This window comes from Vicugna pacos, chromosome 18 (genome assembly GCF_048564905.1).
Source record: "Vicugna pacos chromosome 18, VicPac4, whole genome shotgun sequence".
NCBI lineage: Eukaryota > Metazoa > Chordata > Mammalia > Artiodactyla > Camelidae > Vicugna > Vicugna pacos.
Genome location: NC_133004.1, coordinates 19,042,028 through 19,060,845, shown reverse-complemented (window position 1 = coordinate 19,060,845; position 18,818 = coordinate 19,042,028). Strand labels below are relative to the sequence as shown.

At 46.6% G+C, this 18,818-nt stretch overlaps 1 protein-coding gene, 1 non-coding gene and 1 pseudogene across 7 annotated transcripts in view; 2 read left to right on the top strand and 1 right to left on the bottom strand.

Moving 5' to 3' along the window:
- Positions 1-18,818, bottom strand: part of RAB11FIP3 (RAB11 family interacting protein 3) — a 76,020-nt gene that overhangs the window by 31,525 nt on the left and 25,677 nt on the right. For 4 of the 6 annotated variants that reach the window (XM_015239163.3, XM_015239166.3, XM_072942295.1 and 1 more), the window contains exon 2: positions 4,750-4,843. In XM_015239163.3, the coding sequence (XP_015094649.2) occupies positions 4,750-4,843 (94 nt within the window). Of the gene's footprint in view, positions 1-4,749; positions 4,844-14,804; positions 16,034-18,818 lie in introns of all 6 variants that reach the window. The other 2 variants (XM_072942297.1, XM_072942298.1) reach the window with 1 other exon arrangement.
- On the top strand, positions 6,325-6,397 carry TRNAD-AUC (transfer RNA aspartic acid (anticodon AUC)). Its single transcript has one exon. It is a non-coding gene; the product is annotated as a tRNA-Asp (tRNA).
- Positions 8,194-12,560, top strand: LOC140687042 (RING finger protein 11 pseudogene; annotated as a pseudogene).

Sequence of the window (18,818 nt, the reverse complement as noted above, 5' to 3'; positions counted from 1 at the left end):
GCTGGGCTGAGAGGCCAGGTCTGCCCGCAGCACCCAAGCTGCTCAACCCAGCCAAACCAGCCTCCCTGTGGTTTCCAAACATGCTGGGTGCACCCCTTTAGGCACCCCTTCCCAGACACTCCCAGGGAGGCCTCCATGCCCACCTCAGCTCCACCACTTCCCGAGGCCCATCACCTTTCAGAGCTGTCCTGCACCCAAGTTTATGGGCTGCCCCCCACCAGAACTAAGGTCAGCTCCCTTCTTTCTTAATTTTTTTTTTTTAATGGAGGTACTAGGGATTGAACCCAGGACCTCGTGCATGCTAAGCATGCACTCTACCACTGAGCTATACCCTCCCCCTGCAGCCACTTTCATCCTGCCTGATTCAAGTTCTCATCACAACAGCCTCCCCTCATCCTGTTCCCCCCAAGACCCCACCCCCTCTGCTGGCCAGGCCAGGCCCCACTCCCACATTCTCTGCCCCTCAAACACACACCCCAGTGGCAGACTGTCTCCCAGTGTCCAGGGCCTGCCACCTCGTTTCAGGAGCGGGGTCTGTTCTGCACAAGCTAAACGGGGGCTGGGGGACACCACGTGCAATGTGGCATCATGTTGAGACCAAGCCTCACCCCTTGGGGATGCCGCTATTCCAGAATGTTCTCACCACTGAAAAAAACCACAGCACCACTTCCTGGAGTGTCCATGCTAACTCTGGGACTGTGAGAGGTTTTTGTTTTTGATTAAATCAAAGTGGAAATAGCGCCAAAAGAATGCAATAATGAGACTCAGTAGTGTGCAGGGGCCCTGGAGGGAGGACTTGTTGTCCTGAATGGGAGGCTCAGAATCTGAAGAAAGTGCGGCTGTAGGACAGGATGGAGAGGGCCTGGGTCTGGGAAAGGGAGGGCCAAGTGCAGCAGGCAGGTGGGTCAGGGGGCGGGTCCCAATGGGAAAGCCCCCCAGGGCCCCACCTCGGGTTCCTCTCTGCCAACCGTGGGCAGGACAAAGAGCACCCCGCTGCCATGGGAAGGGCCCAGGCCTAGGCAAGGAGGGAGGAGGGGAGTGTGAGTGGAGGCCCCTTCTCAGCATCAGGTGGAAGGCTGACCACAAGGGAACCATGAGGATCTGGGGGACAGGTCGCTCTCACATGACCATTTTCTCTCACCAGGTTGATAACTACCACACACTAAATTTCGAGACACTTGAACCCACAGGGCGGCCACACCATCAGCAGCCGGCACCCATTCTGCATGAGAGACAGGGGTCAGCCTCCGCTCCCTTGCCCAGGGCCTGGGGGGCTGGCAGTTGGCGAGCTCTGTGACAATGCCCTGGGTTGCGCCTGCCGCGGTCACAAGTTTTCCAGGAGCATGTCCTGATTCCTATGGCCCAGGGTTGGGACATCCCAGATCAGGCCCCCCAGGAATTCCTATAGCTGAGTTTGCTCCAAGGTTGGGACCTCCCAGGTCAGGCTCCCCAGGAATTCCTACAGCTGAGTTTGCTCCGTTTCTTATTGCCCGTGGTCTATCGGAACAGACTGGCCACTGCTCGGCAACAGAATTGTGGATGTGCGCTCAGAGAGGCTCAGAGAGGGCCTCAAAGCCACACAGATGGCCAGCACTGTCTCTTGCTGGCTGCTTTCCTGGGCTCCTTCCTGTCCACACCCACACCCACAGGCCTGGCTGCCACTGCTGCTCCCACGCTGACCCTTCAGAGGAAGCCCAGTCTCGACCCTGGCTGGAAGGTGAGGAGACCACTGCACTCCTCCTAGCCCCTTTGATTTTAGGCCCAGGAACCACTGATGCTATCATCCCCTGTGGGTAAATTCATGCAGGAAGGTTCCTGCTAACAGGCAGGGCCAGTGCCCTGTGGTCAGCAGGCTGCTCCGTGGTCACCCAGGGAATCGGGCTGTCACAACAAACCCAGGGAGTCCCAGCCTGCCAGATGCCTAACACACACACACTGTTCACCTGAAGCTGGGCAATGAATCAGCGCCCACAGGCTAAGGGGAGCCAACGGCAGTGCTTAGCCTGTCTCATGTTCCTCTGTGATTCTCCATGGTTCCCCTGGGCTCCTGAACTCTAGAATGTCCTCCTGACCTCCTGATACAGTACTCAAGGACTCCCCGCTATCCCTCCCCCAATCTTCCAAAACAGTTTAGTTCCAGTCTCTAGCTACATAAATATTCAATTTGTTTAATTATTAGCACCATGTAAGATACTGTTCATTACTGGGCCAAGCAGTGTTCCAGAAGCAGATTTTCCCTCTGAGTCCACGTATTGTTTTCCCCAGCAAGAGTGACCGCTTTTCTGGTGTCCTGGGCTTGGCCTCCACGCGCCCATCACCTTCCCACCCCAAACCCTCAGGCAGAGCTGCAAAGGCTTCTCCAGTGACCCACCAGTCCTGGGCTCCCCGGCTCCGTCACCATCAACCTGCGGCTGATTCCGTCACCTGAGAGTGAGGCTGAAATAGAACTGAGACAAGACTGACGATGCCACCACCCTCCTGGGAACCAATATCATCTCCACACGTATGTGATCTCCTTAAGTGGTCCCCATACATGATCCCGTGACTGAGATCCAGCAGACCATCGGTGAGCCTCCAGCCCTGCACATACACACCACTCACCCCCGCGGGGGAAGCGTTCTTTAAACACACACATTACACAGGTAAAAACTGGCCACATGGTAGACCTGAAAACAAACCCAACCCATGTCAGATACCTCATTGTCTACCACATACACAACTGGTTTGAAGTTAATGGCAAGATTTTAAAATGCACTTAGAAATTAAGATTAGTTTTAAATAATTGGTTAAGTCCAAGAAGAAATCATACTGGATTGTCAAAACTAAGAGAAAAAAAGCCTATACCAAGAGTTTCCTGAAGGTAAACCAAGAAAGCTATGGGAGGACAAGGCCACCCCCTGTGTCCTGGGCACCAAGGCTTTGGCCCAGAAGGTGACCTGAGGAGAGGCAGACGTTCCAGAAGGCCCGGCATGAGTGCCTGCTTTGGGGTTGGGAGTGGGGGCCGGGCATTGCATTCAGGAAGCCACCAAAAGGCACTAGAGGTTGAGAAGAAGCAAAAGTTTGCATGAAACCGAGAGAAAAATCTTGGTGCAAGCTGAAGATTTAAATAACTCTGTGTTTTAACTGCACACCTAACCTTGAAAAATCCCTGCAGGGCCACAACCCACTGGTTGCGCAGACAGACACGAGGCATGGAAGCCTCGGCCTGGAGTTGAGGATCCTCCAGGATCCTTTCCCTCAGGACTCGCCTTGCCCACACCTTGCCCACACCACCTCTAGAGGGTCTCCTCCCCACCCGCTCTGCAGGCCCCTCCACAAGCCCCATTCACCTCAGAGGTGTCAGCACCTCCACGGCAGCCCCGCCAGCACAGCACACAGGCCTCGCCCCAGCTGGGCCTCTGGGAGGATGGCCTGCCTACAGCTGGCCTGCGAGACCCCTCAGCCCCATCCACACCCACTGCACTGCCGGCTGCTGCACTGCCCTCTGCAAGAAGGAAAGCTCTATTCTGAATTTTATTTGAAAGGACAGTAAATGGGCATCTGGTGAGAGTGGAAAATGGCATGGCTACCTTGAAGAGCAGCTGGCAGCTCTGTAGGAAACTACACTTACAGCCACCCCGGGACCAGCCATCCCACCCCTAGGCAGGGGCCCCCAAGCCGAGAAAAAGACCTGTAGCCTGATGTCACTAGAAGGTTCCCTCATCATGGCCCAACCTGGAGTATACTGCCCGTCATCTGGGGGACAGACAAGCTGTACCAGCACACGTGCAAGCACAGCTCTGCACCGAAGTCTCCCGACACACCGGCGGCACAGCCAGTCTCCACATCACATGCTGGGGAGCCTGATGCAAGAGCATGTGCTGATGAGCTTACTGATGTCAGCCCACGAGCGGCAGAGCTCATCCACAGTGACAGGGATCAGCCAGGGGGTGCCGGTAGGAGGAAGGCATTACTGGAAAGCTGGGAGGGAACTGTCTCCAGTGATGGGAACGCTATGGGTAGGGATTTACATCACCAGGTGTAAGAATGTCAAAATTCACAGAACAGCACACTAAAGATCTGCACTTTTGACTACAGGTAAATTTTTAATCAGAAAAAAGATTGCAGACAAATATTGAGCTCTAGGTTATGACTGATACACAGGATGAAGTGTTTAGGGTGGAGCGTACAGCAGGATACTGACTTAAAATGCATCCGTTAAAAAAGATGGATTGGGGGAGAGATGGGTGGACAGAAAATACAAATGCAGTAAGGGAGCCTGTGCATTCTGGATGGCAAATACACATCCAAGGGCTCACTGTGTAAATCTTGCAATATGGGAGGGGGGGGATTTGGGTTTTTTTAATTTGATTTTGTTTCTTTTTTAGGGGAGGGGTAATTAGGTTTATTTATTTTTTTAATGGAGGTACTAGGGAACGAACCCAGGATCTTGTGCATTCTAGGCAGGTGCTCTACCACTGAGCTATACCCTTCCCCACCTTGCAATATTTTTGTATGCTTGAAAGTTTTCATAAGACTTCCAGGGAAAGGAGCAGTAGATTTATGAATAAGTAGTTGAGTCAGTCAGTCCTGGAGGACAGGGTGTATGAGGACAAAAGGACAGGATGGGGGAGCATCTTGAACCTGGGGTATTTCAGGGACTCCGGGAGGGAAGCTGGAAAGTTCAGCGAAGGGGGTCTGAGCAGAATCAATAACGGGTGGGGCTGAGGAATGGGGGAGGTGACAAAAGCACACGGTGTGAGGACTGACCTCCGCTCCTGATCGCTGTGATCCCCCGGTAGAAGTCTTCGAAGCTAATCACACCGAGTCCACTGGGATCCAAGTACCTTGTTAAGTCCGTCACCTGCAATTGCCAAGCGAGAGAAGATGTTACTGAGGCTTCACAAGAAGGGGAATGGGGAGTGGGGTTATGCACATGACCTTCTAGCCACATTCAGACAAGCAGCCTACTCCCAAGGGCCGTGGGATCCTCCGTCCTGAATCCACCAACCACTCCTGCCAGAGGACAGGTGACATCCTGGAGAGATGCTGCCAACAGTGACCGGGACCATGAATCATGGAATCAAATCCTGCTCTCAAGCCAATAGCCGTGTTGCTGTTTGTGCTGAAGTTTGAGGTATTCTAGGCTCTGTGCACAGCACAGACCCATCTACCCAACCCCACAGGCCTTCCAGCTGGGCAAAATACTCAGTAAAAATGACTTTGGCAAATAGATCCTGGATATCGAAAATAATCGTAAGTGGGAAAATTCACACCTGATGTTCCAGAGAACAAATCTCTTCAAGAAGAAGATTAAAAAAAAAGAAGAAGAAAGGAAGAAGAAGAAGAAAGGAAGAAGAAAGGAAGAAGAAAGAAGAAGAAGAAGAAGAAGAAGAAGAAGAAGAAGGAGAAGGAGAAGGAGAAGGAGAAGGAGAAGGAGAAGGAGAAGAAGAAGAAGAAGAAGAAGAAGAAGAAGAAGAAGAAGAAGAAGAAGAAGAAGAAGAAGAAGAAGAAGAAGAAGAAGAAGAAGAAGAAGAAGAAGAAGAAGAAGAAGAAGAAGAAGAAAGAAGAAGGAGAAGGAGAAGGAGAAGAAGAAGAAGGAAGAAGGAGAAGGAGAAGAAGAAGAAAAGTTTATATTTCCAAGTATTAAACTGAATTTCATCAAAACTTAACACTTTTGCTCTTCAAAAGACATTTAGTATAACTAAGACAGGACACAGACTGGACGAAAATATTTGCAAACCATGTATCTGATAGAGGACTTGTATCCAGCATGTATAAAGAAATTGTACAATTCAAAAGGAGACAACACATTTTTTTTAAACGGGCAAAAGACTTAAACAGACATATCATCAAACAAGATATACAAATGGCTAAGCAGCACATGAACAGACAGTCAAGCTCAGGAGTCCTCAGAGAAATGCAAGTTAAACCCATGATGAGATCTCACTCATGAGAACGGCTGCAGTCAGAACAACTGACAGTAACAAGTGTCCACGAGGGAGTGGAGACATGGGAACTCAGACATTGCCAGGAAGAAGGGAAGCAGTTTGGCAAACTTGGAAAACCAGAGCTGATCATACGACATGGAAACTCCACTCTTAGGGATCGATGCAAGAGAAAGAAAAACACTTGTCCAGACAAAGGCATGTCTGCAAATATTTATGCCCGCGGCAGTACTCATAACAGCCAAAGAGCAGAAGCACCCAAATGTCCCTCCACTGAGGAATGGATAAACAAAATGTGGTCCATCCATACAAAAGACTTATTATTCAGCCATGAAAAGGAATGACATGCTGATACAAACTACAACATGTATGAACCTCAAGAACATTCTGCTTTGGGGGAGGTATAGCTGAAGTGGTACAGCACATGCTTATCATGCATAAGGTCCTGGGTTCAATCCCCAGTACCTCCTCTAAAAAATAAATAAACCTAATTACCTCCCCCTACTTACAAAAAATAAAAAGTTAAAAAAAAAAGAACATTCTGCTAAATAAAAAAGCCAGACACAAAAGACTACAAACTATATTCTTTCATTTATAGAAAATCTTCAGAAAAGACAAATCCATAGAGATAAAAAGCAGATCTGTGGTTGCCCGGGATTCTAGGGTAGAAGCAAGGATTCAATGCAAACAGCATGAGAAATCTTTTTGGGGTGTGGAAATGTGAAACTAGGTTGTGTTGATAGCCACAACTCTATAAATTGAGTAAAATTCACCAAGTTGTACACTTATGAGTGAATTTTATGGCACATATATTATACTTCAACAAAACTCTTAAAAAGTAAATGTTTGGGAAGTAAATATTTGGGGGAGAGGGTAATAGCTCAGTTCGAGAGGGCGTGCTTAGTATGCACGAGGTCCTGGGTTCAATTCCCAGCACCTCCATTTAAAAAAATGTTTTAATAAAAAGATAAAAAGAATTCAAGAGAAAGTGACAAATATTGAAGGCAAAGAAGATCTAATATATGGATATCAGAAGTCCCTAAGGAAAAAAATCAAGACAAAGAACAAATATTAAAGCTATATTTAAGAAAAATTCCCTAAAATTAAACAAAAAAGTTTTAAATTTACCTATTGAGAGAATATACTGGATATCTAAGAATAGCAACTCCCAGCCCCAAAAGACCTCAACCAAGACTCATTGTGATGAATTTTTTAGACTTTAAAGGAAAAGAAAAAAAATCCTTCAAATAGTGCTTTATAAAAGAAAATTAGCTTATCATTAACCTTTTTGGCAGCAACACCAAGTAGTAAAGGATACTGTAATTTCATCTTTCCAAGTGTTGTTGAGAACTGGGATCCTCAAAAGAAGAAAAAGATGTTAAGACTGAAGATGTCAAGCAAATACCCTAGAATCCTGAATCTGAATTTGAAGTATCACTCACGATGTATTAAAACAAAACAAAGAATTCCTAACCCCGTCCAGGGAGCGGTCAGCACTCTGGCACCCAGGGAGCGGTACTTACACTCCATTTCCCATTAAAAGGAACCAGGACCCTTGGAGAAACGCTTGGAAACATGCAGGTCTCCTAGAATATCTCAACACCCCTGGAGACAAAGGTGCTGCTGAAGACTTTACTAGGTCACATCATAGAACTCTGATTAGAGCCCTGGTGAGAGCGAGGAGGGCAGCGGACACTGAACGGATCAAACACGCTTCCACCCAGAGCAGCGCAGTAAAGTAACTGCCGGTCACTGCAGGACGCTTGGGAGCCAGTGTATTACTGGGGAAACTAATATCTAAGAGGAAGACCACGCAGCGAGCCTGCCTCTCCCACAAGCTGTGACAGGGCCACAGTACATGAGTGCGGGCAAGCACCTCTGATAGAGAGCCCGGCTAACCAGCGAGGGCACGATGGGGCCAGGACAGCCTGCCAACCTTGGGGAGGTGATGACACATCACATGATGGGGCTCCAGTGCCCCTGAGGACACAGCCATACACAACCACTGTGTGTCTCCTGACAGAAGCGTGCGACACCGCCTAAATCAAACCAACTACCTATTTACAGGAAATACATCGATCAAAGCAGCAGGTCAACAGTATCACAGGGATGGGTCAGAAAACCCAGTCCATGAGGAGACAGATATGTGCCCTGCAGTCTTCAAGGGGAAAAAGGGATGGAGAGAGGAAACCTTTATTTAGAGACTCAGGAGACATATGAACCTACTACCACATGGGGACTTTTTGGATCCAGATTCAAATTGCAATGTTTTAAAATCATATTTATAAGAAAACTAGAAATGTGAATACTGACTGATCCAGGATACTGAACACTGATTGAATATTTGATGATATGAAGGAACAGCTGTTAATTTTTGCAGGTGAGATATTTTAGTAATTTTTCCAAGTGCATTGCTTTTTTGATATATACTTATATATTTAGAGATACTTCAAAACTCTGGGGCTAAGGCACGTATATAGTGACATGTATGTAACCAGCTGACACCGCTAAAAGGTGCTGGGGGGGGCGGGTAGTAGGGAGGCATCGCACAATTCTCTTCTCTTTTGCATAGATCTGAACTTTCCATAATGAAAATGAGAGAGAAAAAGAGCAAAGACGAGCAAGAAAGCGAGGCAAGGTGGGGGAGGGGAGGGAACAAAGGAGGAGGCAGTAGCAAGGCAGAGAGCTGACCTTGGACCACACAGGGAGGGTGTGAATGGGGTACACCTGGGGGTGGGGCACAGACAGGGTGTTTCAAAGGTGGAGAATCAGCAGGAAAAGAGCCTGGGCTGAGGCCAAACCCACCCACCAACATTCCTCAGGGCTGTGGATGCATCTGGTCCCTCAGGTGCTGCCTCATCTGGCCCTCCCAGCACCACCTGCGGCCATGCGGTGGACAGTACCAGCTCGAGCTGACTGACCTAACTGTCCAGGATTCTCAAGCCAGAGGCGGCGTCTCCCCTCCCACTCCACAAAGGGAATAAGATGGCAGCCCTGTCCCTCCATCCCTGGGCTCGGTGTGTTTCTGAGACATTGGGCTCAGAAGTCCACTTATCAGCTGAATCTCTGAAACAACTGAGTTGGAGTTCTTTACAAGATGCCCCCCTCCTTATCTCACAAAGACCTTCATTCCTAAAGCATACGATGTCTAGGGAGCATCTTGCTGGGGACCTGATATCCACAGTGGTCGGTCTGTCCTTAAGAGTCCTAAGAATTTCAACAATGAAACTACCAATTGGACACAAAGTACCAATGTGTTCATTCAGAAACATTAACCAGTGCTTTTTAAACAAATCATTAGGCAGTTAACCATGTTACAATGAGCAAGGATGAATCAAAGCATGCATTTTCAAAGTCCACTTTAACTATGTTTTCTTTATAATTTGGAGAATAAATCAACATCCATGTAGCTGATGATCTGGGGACACGGGAAGCCACAGAAATACCCCAGGAGAGAACCCCAGTCTGCAACCAGCTGCAGGCGGGCAGCCTGGCTCCCACGTGGTTATCCTAAAGTGAGAAATTTACTAGCAAATTATTTTGTTTCTGCTACAGATGTGCAGACATAATCTGCAGAAGAAACCAGAACAACTTTAACCACAGTTAACTCCAGCTATGGAAGCACCAAGCACAGAGATCACCCAGAAAGCACAGCATTTCACAGGGAGATATGACCCTTCTAAAGCCTAAAGCTCTAATTCGAAAAGATACATGCACCCCAGTGTTCACAGCAGCACTATTAACAACAGCCAAGACATGGAAACAACCTAAGTGTCCATCAACAGTTAAATGGATAAAGAAGTTGTGGTATACACACACACACATAGACACACACACATAGACACACACAATGGAATTTCTCAGCCATAAAAAAGAATGAAATAATGCCACTTGCGGCAACGTGGATGGACCTAGAGATTATCATACTAAGTGAAATTAAGTTAGAAAGAGAAAGACAAACATCATATGATATCACTTATATATGGAATCTAGAAAATGATACAAATTAACTTATTTACAAAACAAAAACAAACTCACAGACATAGAAGACAAACTATGGTTACCAAAGGGTAAAGGGTAGCGGGGAGGGATAAATTAGGAGTTTGGGATTAGCAGATACAAACTACTATATACAAAACAGATAAACAACAAGGTCCTACTGTACAACACTGAGAACTAGATTCAGTATCTTGTAATAACCTATAACAGAAAAGAATTTACAAGAGAATATACATATATATGTGTATAAGTGAATCACTTTGCTATACACCTGAAACACAACATTGTAAATCAACTATACTTCAACTAAAGTAAAAGATTAAAAGATTGAATTTTATGATTGCATTGATATAAAAATGTTACTATTATATACTAAAACATTTTATCCAACCTAAAACAAAACAAAAAAAGCCTCCTTTCTGCATCTTGTCATTACTACCATCCTTGAATTACATTCCAAAAGAATCTGTCTTATCAGAAGCCATGTGATATTACCAAGCACCTCAGCCTAGCTAACATTTACAGAACACTCCAGCCAATTCCTTCCAACTGCACGTGGAACATTTACCATGACAGAGTACACATATTCTGGACCATAAAGCAAGTTTCAATAGATTAAGGTTTCAAGTTGACATTAATGTTTAGGGAAGTGTAAATGCACACTACCAAGAGGTATGTGTCTATTTGAATGGCTGAAATATAAAAGACTGGCCACACCACACACATCAAGTGTTTGGAGAACGTGGAGGAACTGTTATTCTTCTACACTGCTATTGCGACTGTAAAATTACACACCCATTTTGGAAAACAGGAAACTCCTGAGAAGGTTAGCCATATACCTACCATAAGATCCAGTCAGCCCACTCCTAGGTGTTGACCCAAGAGAAATGAAAGCAGAGGTCCACGTAAAGACCTGCACACGAAGGATCACAGATGCCTCATATGTAATGGCCAAACATGGCGACAATCCCAATGCCCATCAACATAAGAATGTATAAATTATGGAATTCCACGGGGGCGGGGCAGGGACAAGCAGCAGCAGCCTTGGTGACAGTAAGCAAAATGTTCCTAGGGGCTCCTTTAGCTATTCATAAACTTCACACCAGACGTGTGAGTGGGCAGGAGGGACAGGGAGAGAAGCCTGCCTGTAGATCATTCTGAATACCCACACTGAGGCCTGCAGCTCGCCTACTTTATAGTATCTGCACTTCCTTCTTAGGAGCATCTATAAAGCAGCTAATGTTGTATGTCGTATATATACAACAGGTTTTCCCTGCTGCCTCTCGGCAGCCCTCTGAGCTGCCCTGAGTTGCTCCACTCATGCCCCTGACAGGACCAGCCAGTGCCCAAGGCGTCCAGAGCTCTGTGACACAGACAGGTCCACCTGCCTCTGCACGTGGAGGGTGTCCCAGCAGTACCAACACTCAAGACGCCATTTCCAACTTCCCTTACTTAGACTTCAGGGAAGGATAAAAACAAAGTCACTTTGACTTAATTGGAAACGGCTGAATGTCATATCGTTTTCGAAGTTTATAAACAATTGGAGGCAGAAAGGGTATATATGTTCTGTTTCTTTGCTGGCACCTTTGGAATTAAATCTGGAGTATTTTAAGTAAACAGAGCCATGATTCTTAGCACAAGTTTAGGGGTCAGGGGAGGGAGACAGAGATAAGGAAGGAAAAGGGGTGGACAAGGCTATAAGCACATCTGTAGTTATTTCTGAAAAAAGAACCACAGCAAATATAGCAACATGTTAGCATCTATTACCTTTGGATGGTGCTGACAAAACAGCTGATGACACTAAGGACTTATTTTAATTATTTTTAGATGTGATAATGGTATGTGATTTTCTTTTAAAGAATCCTTATCTTTTAGAAGTACATACTGAGAAGACTGTCAGACCGTGCACAGATCACACACACCAGCCCCTGAAGATGGGGAACTGCCTAAAATCCCCCACGTCAGATGACATCTCCCTGCTTCACGAGACTCAGTCCCACCAGGCTAGTTTTGGTGAGCCACCACTGCAATACCAGGAACAGGTTCCAGTTCCAGTCTACCATCCAATACCTAGCCAGACTCACCTAGCAACTCAGCTGACTGAAGAGGAACAAATTAGGACAGTTCAAAGAACAGGACTTACACAGGATCTGCCTAGAGGAGTTTATGACCCTGGAAGAGATGGATCAGAAAAAAAGATCCAGGAGTGTGTGATCTGTATGATGGACTTTGTTTATGGGGACCCAATTAGATTTCTGCCCTGTATGTACATCTGTCACCTGGACTATAAAGATGACTGGTTGTTGAGATCCTTCACGTGCCCCTCCCACATGGAGCCAGTTGATGCAGCACTGCTTTTGTCCTGTGAGACTAACTGAGCCGGGGTCTCTTACCTGACTTCAAGTGAACCATGTGAACCATCATTTTGGTGGTTCAGATCTTTTGTCAGTGAGCCCAAAGAGCCAGGGATTAGGAATTAAGATCATGCACAAAAGTTTCCTAAAAATTCCTGAATGGCTGCAGATGCTGGAAGAAAGTACATGATATTTTAGAAACTTAGAGGGAAAGTAGAATAGTATTTTTATGTAAAGCCTTGACCCAGTGTTTAAAAATATAATTGTATTTAGATCTTGTTATTGCTCCAGTACATGGGAACTGTGTAAAATGTTATAGCAGCTGTATATGTTTAAATTGTGTGTGAAGATTAGGAAGAAGATAGTGGTTGTTCCTCCTAAATGAAATAACTTTCTTCTTCCCCTCACCCAAATTCTTTCCTGAAGTTGCTAGCATTTGGGTCAAGGTTTTATGAAAAGCTTCATTTTACTAAAAAAAAAAGAAAAGAAAAGAAATAATCACTGTACTGAAATATTTATATTTATGAATAAAATGATACAATGTCTGGGACTGGCCTGAAAATACTGGTGAGGAGACAGGACAAGAGCTGATCATTTAGCAGAGCAATGGGAACAGAGTGGTTTATCACACTACTGTCTACTTTTGTATACACTTGAAAATTTCCATAATAGTAAGGTTTTTTTTTGAAGCACAGAATTGTACACTTTAATAAACCAAAAAAGAGGGAAGGCAAAGACACAGAAAAGCAAGAACTGGGTATGGAAGTACACATGTGGCTTAGTATTTGCACTACTCTAGGTGGGGGAGAGTATAGGTCACTGGTAGAGTGCATGCTTAGCACACCCAAGGTCCTGGGTTCAATCTCCAGTACCTCCACTAATTAAATAAATGCACCTAATTACCCCCCAAAATTGGAAGTCTGAACTGTTCTGTTAGATAATTTAAAGGATGGAAATTTTCAAATTGGTTCCTACTTGCAAAGCAAAACAAGTTTTAATTAAGAGGACATTTTAACTGACCTAATTGGAGGGAAAAAAACCCCTCAACTATGTAAATCCAAATCCTTCTGATTATCATAAAATCCTGTATTTGCTGTGTTGCTTCAAAGTCTACATTCCCCTCAAGTAACTTACTAACAGTCAGTTTTCCAGCAGATTAAAAACTCAATCCAAAGAGGGAGCCCCCTCTCTGATGTGGCGTAAAAACCTTTCATCATGTCTAGGCCAGCAGCAGGAAGCAGAGGTAGGCGGGCACATCGGTCTCCCTCTTTTCCAGGAATGACTCCCTTTCTAAGAGGCCCAGGCGCTGCCCAGGACCTGCCTTTCCTCTGCAGCAAGTCTCTCCACTCATGAGAGAGCTGACACTACAGGCACAGGTCACAGAAACCACATCTCTCCAGCTTTAAAAAGAAAAAACCCGAAACTGAATGTCCATGTTTCTGGGAAGCAGTGGGAGTGGGATGCAAGCCTTTCAGCACTGCTTTCATCTTCTTTATCAAGCGGTCTTCTTACAGGAATCATATGGGCCACACAGTCTGTCAGATGCAATGACTCTCACAAAGTCTAGCCACGACGGGTGGATTAGGAACTGATTTAATTCCGTAAGACAGACCCACTGGAAGTCAGAGGTGTGGACAGATGCACGGAGAAGGGACAGCAGGCAGGAGAGAGGAGGGCAGTTCCCCACAGCATAGTAAACAACTGTTATTAATAAATGCAGGTATTTCACATATATTTACTAATTTACTAGTAAAAATTCTGATCTTTCTTGAGACAGTCCCCTGAAAATAATAGTTTCAAATCCCACAAGCAGCAGGCATCAATGAGTCACTCATTCCAGGCTGAACTTTGAGGAGGCTTCACTCTTGACGTTAATATTTGTAAAGAGCAAACTCATACTCGAGTTGGGCGGAGATTTTGCGGGTTGGTTCATTTTAACAGAGATACCTGAAGGAGTCTTAGGAATGTAAGGAGGTTTGATAAATTATTTTAGCGACACGTTTAATAGAAAACCACCAGAGTGGGCACTGGTTTGAGTTCACATATCACGCACACAAAAAAGACAACGGGACGGGGAGGGGAGCGATGAGGAGGGAGAGGTGGGGGGATGGGGGAGAGGTAACCCCTTTCTCAGGGGTTACACTTGGCAATTTAGGCTTAAAGACCCTGTTCAGGGCTTTCTCTAGATGAGTAAATATATTTACTTCTTAAAAAACTGGCCAGCTGTCTGAACACATGATGAAAACTCACTGTCTCCCTCAACACCTTAACCACTCTGGAATTACTGGGTCCTGCTGGGTAAAAATGAAGTACTCAAGTAAATCTAGTGTTAACTTTGGGGCAACTTAAAAGGCAAGATATGTTTATTTCTAAACTTCAATGTGAAAGACAGGTAGGTTAACTGATAGAAAATGTGCTCAACTGGAGAAACTGGAGTGTTTCTGCCTAAAGTTCCGAGATGACCTGTGATGATGAACTGATTCACCGACCCTGGTCTAAAGTAAAAGCATCGTACTGGTCATACCTTGAAAAGGCCATTCCCATGTGTCATATTCAGGAATCCACTTGAGTCTTTTAGAGATAGATGTCGCCGTGTCCTTTATGGACGGAAGGTACCACCTACTCAGCGCCAGACTGGAACCGGTTACACGCTCTTCTTGCCATGCTTTGGGACAGGGACGTGGGTTGTCTCTGGTACCGGAAGCTGCTGTCTCCCTACATCTGTCATCACCAGGATTCTGGCAGATTGCTGCTCTCTGGCAAATTCACCACCCATTCTGTTAGGAGATCTCCTCTGGTGGGGGATGGAGGGCTGGGGAGGTCAGGGTCTGGGGCAGTGGCACTTTCAGCTGCCTTGGGGACCCAGCAGTTCTGACCGTCCATGTGATTTCTGTTACCAGCTTTACAGACATAAAACTCACACGCCATACAGTCTACCAATGTAAAGGGTATATAACTCAGTGGTTTTCAGTATATTCACAGAGCTGTCTTCATGTTATTTTAAAGACAATAATCTTTTGGGGGGGCGGTAATTAGGTTTACTTATTTATTTATTCTTAGAGGAGGTACTGGGGATTGAACCCGGAACCTCACGCATGCTAAGCATATACTCTACCACTTGAGCTATACCCTCCCCTTGACAATAAAGTCTTAAAAGGCGTGCGAGAATACTTGGAAAATGGTCAAGTGGATATATTTAAGCATCATGCAAATGTGCTAAAGAAATGAAAGAGAATTCACAGAAGTCCTCAGAGAACACATCCGGTCAACACTTAGGTAACCACAGAAACCAGAGCACAGAAGAGGCGTGATGGGAGGCAGAGGCCTCTCCGGCTCATTCCTGCAAGTCAGGTCGGTTCCCAGGAGGGGGCACTGTGGCTCCAAGGGCTAAAGTGTCCCCTCTCGAGCTCAGGCTTTGCTCCCGGCTGCGTGAGGGTAGCCTGCCCTCTGCCCTAACCCTTCATTCCTGTGGAACACCCTTCAACTCCCCCAGCCAAATCCCAGCCCCTGAGTATAAGTGAAGGGGAAGAAAAGAAACTACATAGGCTACCAAGTGTAGGTTCAGAAAGTCACAGGCTGCAGGCCCGGACCCAAACGGCAGCTCCCACCCTTCTTGCCCTCCCCACTCCACTCCCAACCCTGCCCCGCTCCAGAGGCCCTTCTTCCTGCTCTTCAGCTTGGATGGTTCCATGTCGAACGTGCTCCTGGTGCTGTTTCTTGGCTTGCCAAATTTCCACGTTGCACTGTGGCCTCCTAGGATGAAAAGAGGGGATTCAGTACCCTCCCCACCCCCAGGTTTGGCCAGGCCACGTGCTGCGCTTCCATGGGCCATGTTCATATTTTTCGCCGGTGAACCACATTTAAACTGTGGAGCACTGCCTTTCTCATATAATCTCTCCTTAATACTGAGCTCTCCATTCCCTTCCCCGTCTCTACACCCATCGCTCTATCCCACCTTCTCCATAGTCACACCTTCTCCTCCAGACCATCCCTGCCCCACCCAACGTCTCACTGTTTCCACCTGCCTCTGCACCTCTGCTGCCTCGCCCACCTTCCTTCCGTGCTAGGAGCTGCGTCCCCATCTTATGCTCCCCCATCTGAGAAGCCCCCAGAGCTTCCGGAGAAAGGGCGTGCGGACTGCACTCCTGCCTCACCTGGCCAGGTGTCCGCATACAGCCACAGGTTGGGAAGGCCGCCCCCTTCCCCTGCCCGGCTGCGGTGTCTTACACTAACCCCATTCCAGAGCTGTGCCGGGCCTGTTTTAATCTTGAGAAGCTGGTGAGGACTTTCCTGTACTGGAAGGATTGGCTGTATGTGCTGGGGGTACTTTCTCCTCACTGCTTCACCTGGAGGCACAGTCCTCACATTCCAGAAGCATCTGGAAGGTGTCAACACCTCTGCCCACTCCCTGCTGTCTGTCAGGCTGCAGGCACACCTTGTCGTTCATTATGCACTTTCTTTATCTTTCATTCCCTAGTCTCTCTGCCCCTTAAAGAACTTTCAGGGATACATCCTGGACTTGATCCTCATTTTTAATTTCTTATTAAAGAAACACTTTCATTTCATTTTTAATTTTCTAAGAGTGCTTTCTAGTTCCCTGAATGTGATGTCTTCTTTAATCTGACAATATAAATTAAGCTTTATTAACCAAGCTTTCTTCTGTTCTCTGCACTGACTCTGGAACTCCCCTCCCCCTTCAAGTGCCTTCTGCTTTTCTCTCTGTTCTGGTTTTGCCATTCTTGTTGGAGGTCTTCCTAAAGTACCTGAGGTCCCTGACCTACCCTTTCCACTTAAAAATGGTTACTAAAAAGATCATTAAAAGTTTGGTCTGTGTGGTGGGCTTGTCAACTGGGGACCTTGTTGCAGGTGCCCTGGGCAGTAACCAAGCTCGTGTTGAGGGCCGGTCTGGGATGGGACACTGTCAGGGTAGAGTCCTGAGAGGGCTTGGGAATATGATGGGAAAGCTTGCATGCAAACACGAGGGGCCAAGCCAGTGCAGGCATATTACTGTAGCAGACAGCTGGCTGCAAAGCTACTGTTCCTTGAGAAGGCCGCGTGGCTGGACTTGAGGGTCACTGCCTGCCAACCAGCAGGGATCTCAGCCCTACAACCACAAGAAACTGAATCCTGTCAATCATCTAAACAAGTGTGGCAGGAAACCCTGAACCCCAGGTGGGAACATAAGTCTGCAGACACGCTGGGCAGAGGACAGGTGGGACAGTGTCCCAGGCAGAAGGCACAGCCAGTGCCAAGGGCTCAAGGTGGCATGTGGGAGCCTAAGGAGTCACAGGATTTGCCTTAACAGTACTGTTTGGCTACCTGCAGGGTGGGGCAGAGACAGACGAGGCTTGAGAAATGGGGGGGACCCTGATGTATTCTGACAACAGAACCAGAAGATTCCTGATGGATCAGATGTAGGGCCAGAAAAAGAGATTCTAGCCCAAGTCACTGGAAAGAGGGGATTGCTGTTAACTGAGATGGGGACGCTGTAGGTGGCACGCAAAGCTTCAGCCATGGGAGTGTGAGGTGTCTGTCTGACATCAACTATGAACCCAGTGTCCACGAGTGGGCCGGGCTGGAGATGTTGCCGGTTGTCAGCACAGAGGCCACCTTTACAGACTAGGAGTGAGTGAGATGGAGGATGTGAGGACAGAGGACCCAGAAACCAGAAAGGAGACTGAGCCGGGGACAACAGCGAGATGAGCCCGCACAAGCCAGCCTGGTGAGGGAAACTGAGCACCACACGCTGAGTGGAAATTTGTGTGAAGAGCACCTGTTCACACTGACCTAGACATGGGGTTGCTTTGCTAAGCCTCACTTTCTAAAGGCTTTTAATGCCTATTGTTACTTCACCTTCAGAAGGCTTTCATGGCACGCTATTACTATCTTTTAGTTGTGATAAAATACACAAAAGATTCACCATCTCAACCATTTCTAAGAGTACAACTCAGTGGTATTAAGTGCATTCACACGCTTGTGCAACCGTATCACCACCACCTCCAGGGCTTTTTCATCTTTCCCAACTGAAACTCTGTACCCACTGAGCACTAACTCCCCACCCCTCCTCCAGCCCCAGGCAACCTCTACTGTCTCTGAATCTGACTGCTCTAGGGGCCTTATAGAAGTGGAACCATACAAGATGTGTCTTTTTGTGACCGATGTACTTCCCTGAGCATGTGACCTCCAGGTTCATCCATGTTGTAGCATGTGTCAGAATGTGCTTCCTCTATAAGGCAGAACAAGAGCCATTATATGTATACACTACATTCTGTTTCTCCACTCATCTGACCATGGACACTTGGAGTTGCTTCCACTTTTTGCTTACTGTAAATAGTGCTGCTAGGAATATGGGTGTGCAAATACATAACGTTTTTTTTTAAGTGAAGTACAGCTGATGTACATTATATATTGTACAGATGTACAATGTAGTGATTAACGATTTTTAAAGGTTATATACTCCATTATAGTTATTATAAAATGTTGGCTATATTCCCTGTGCTGTGCAATAGAACCTTATAACTTACTTTATATATAATAG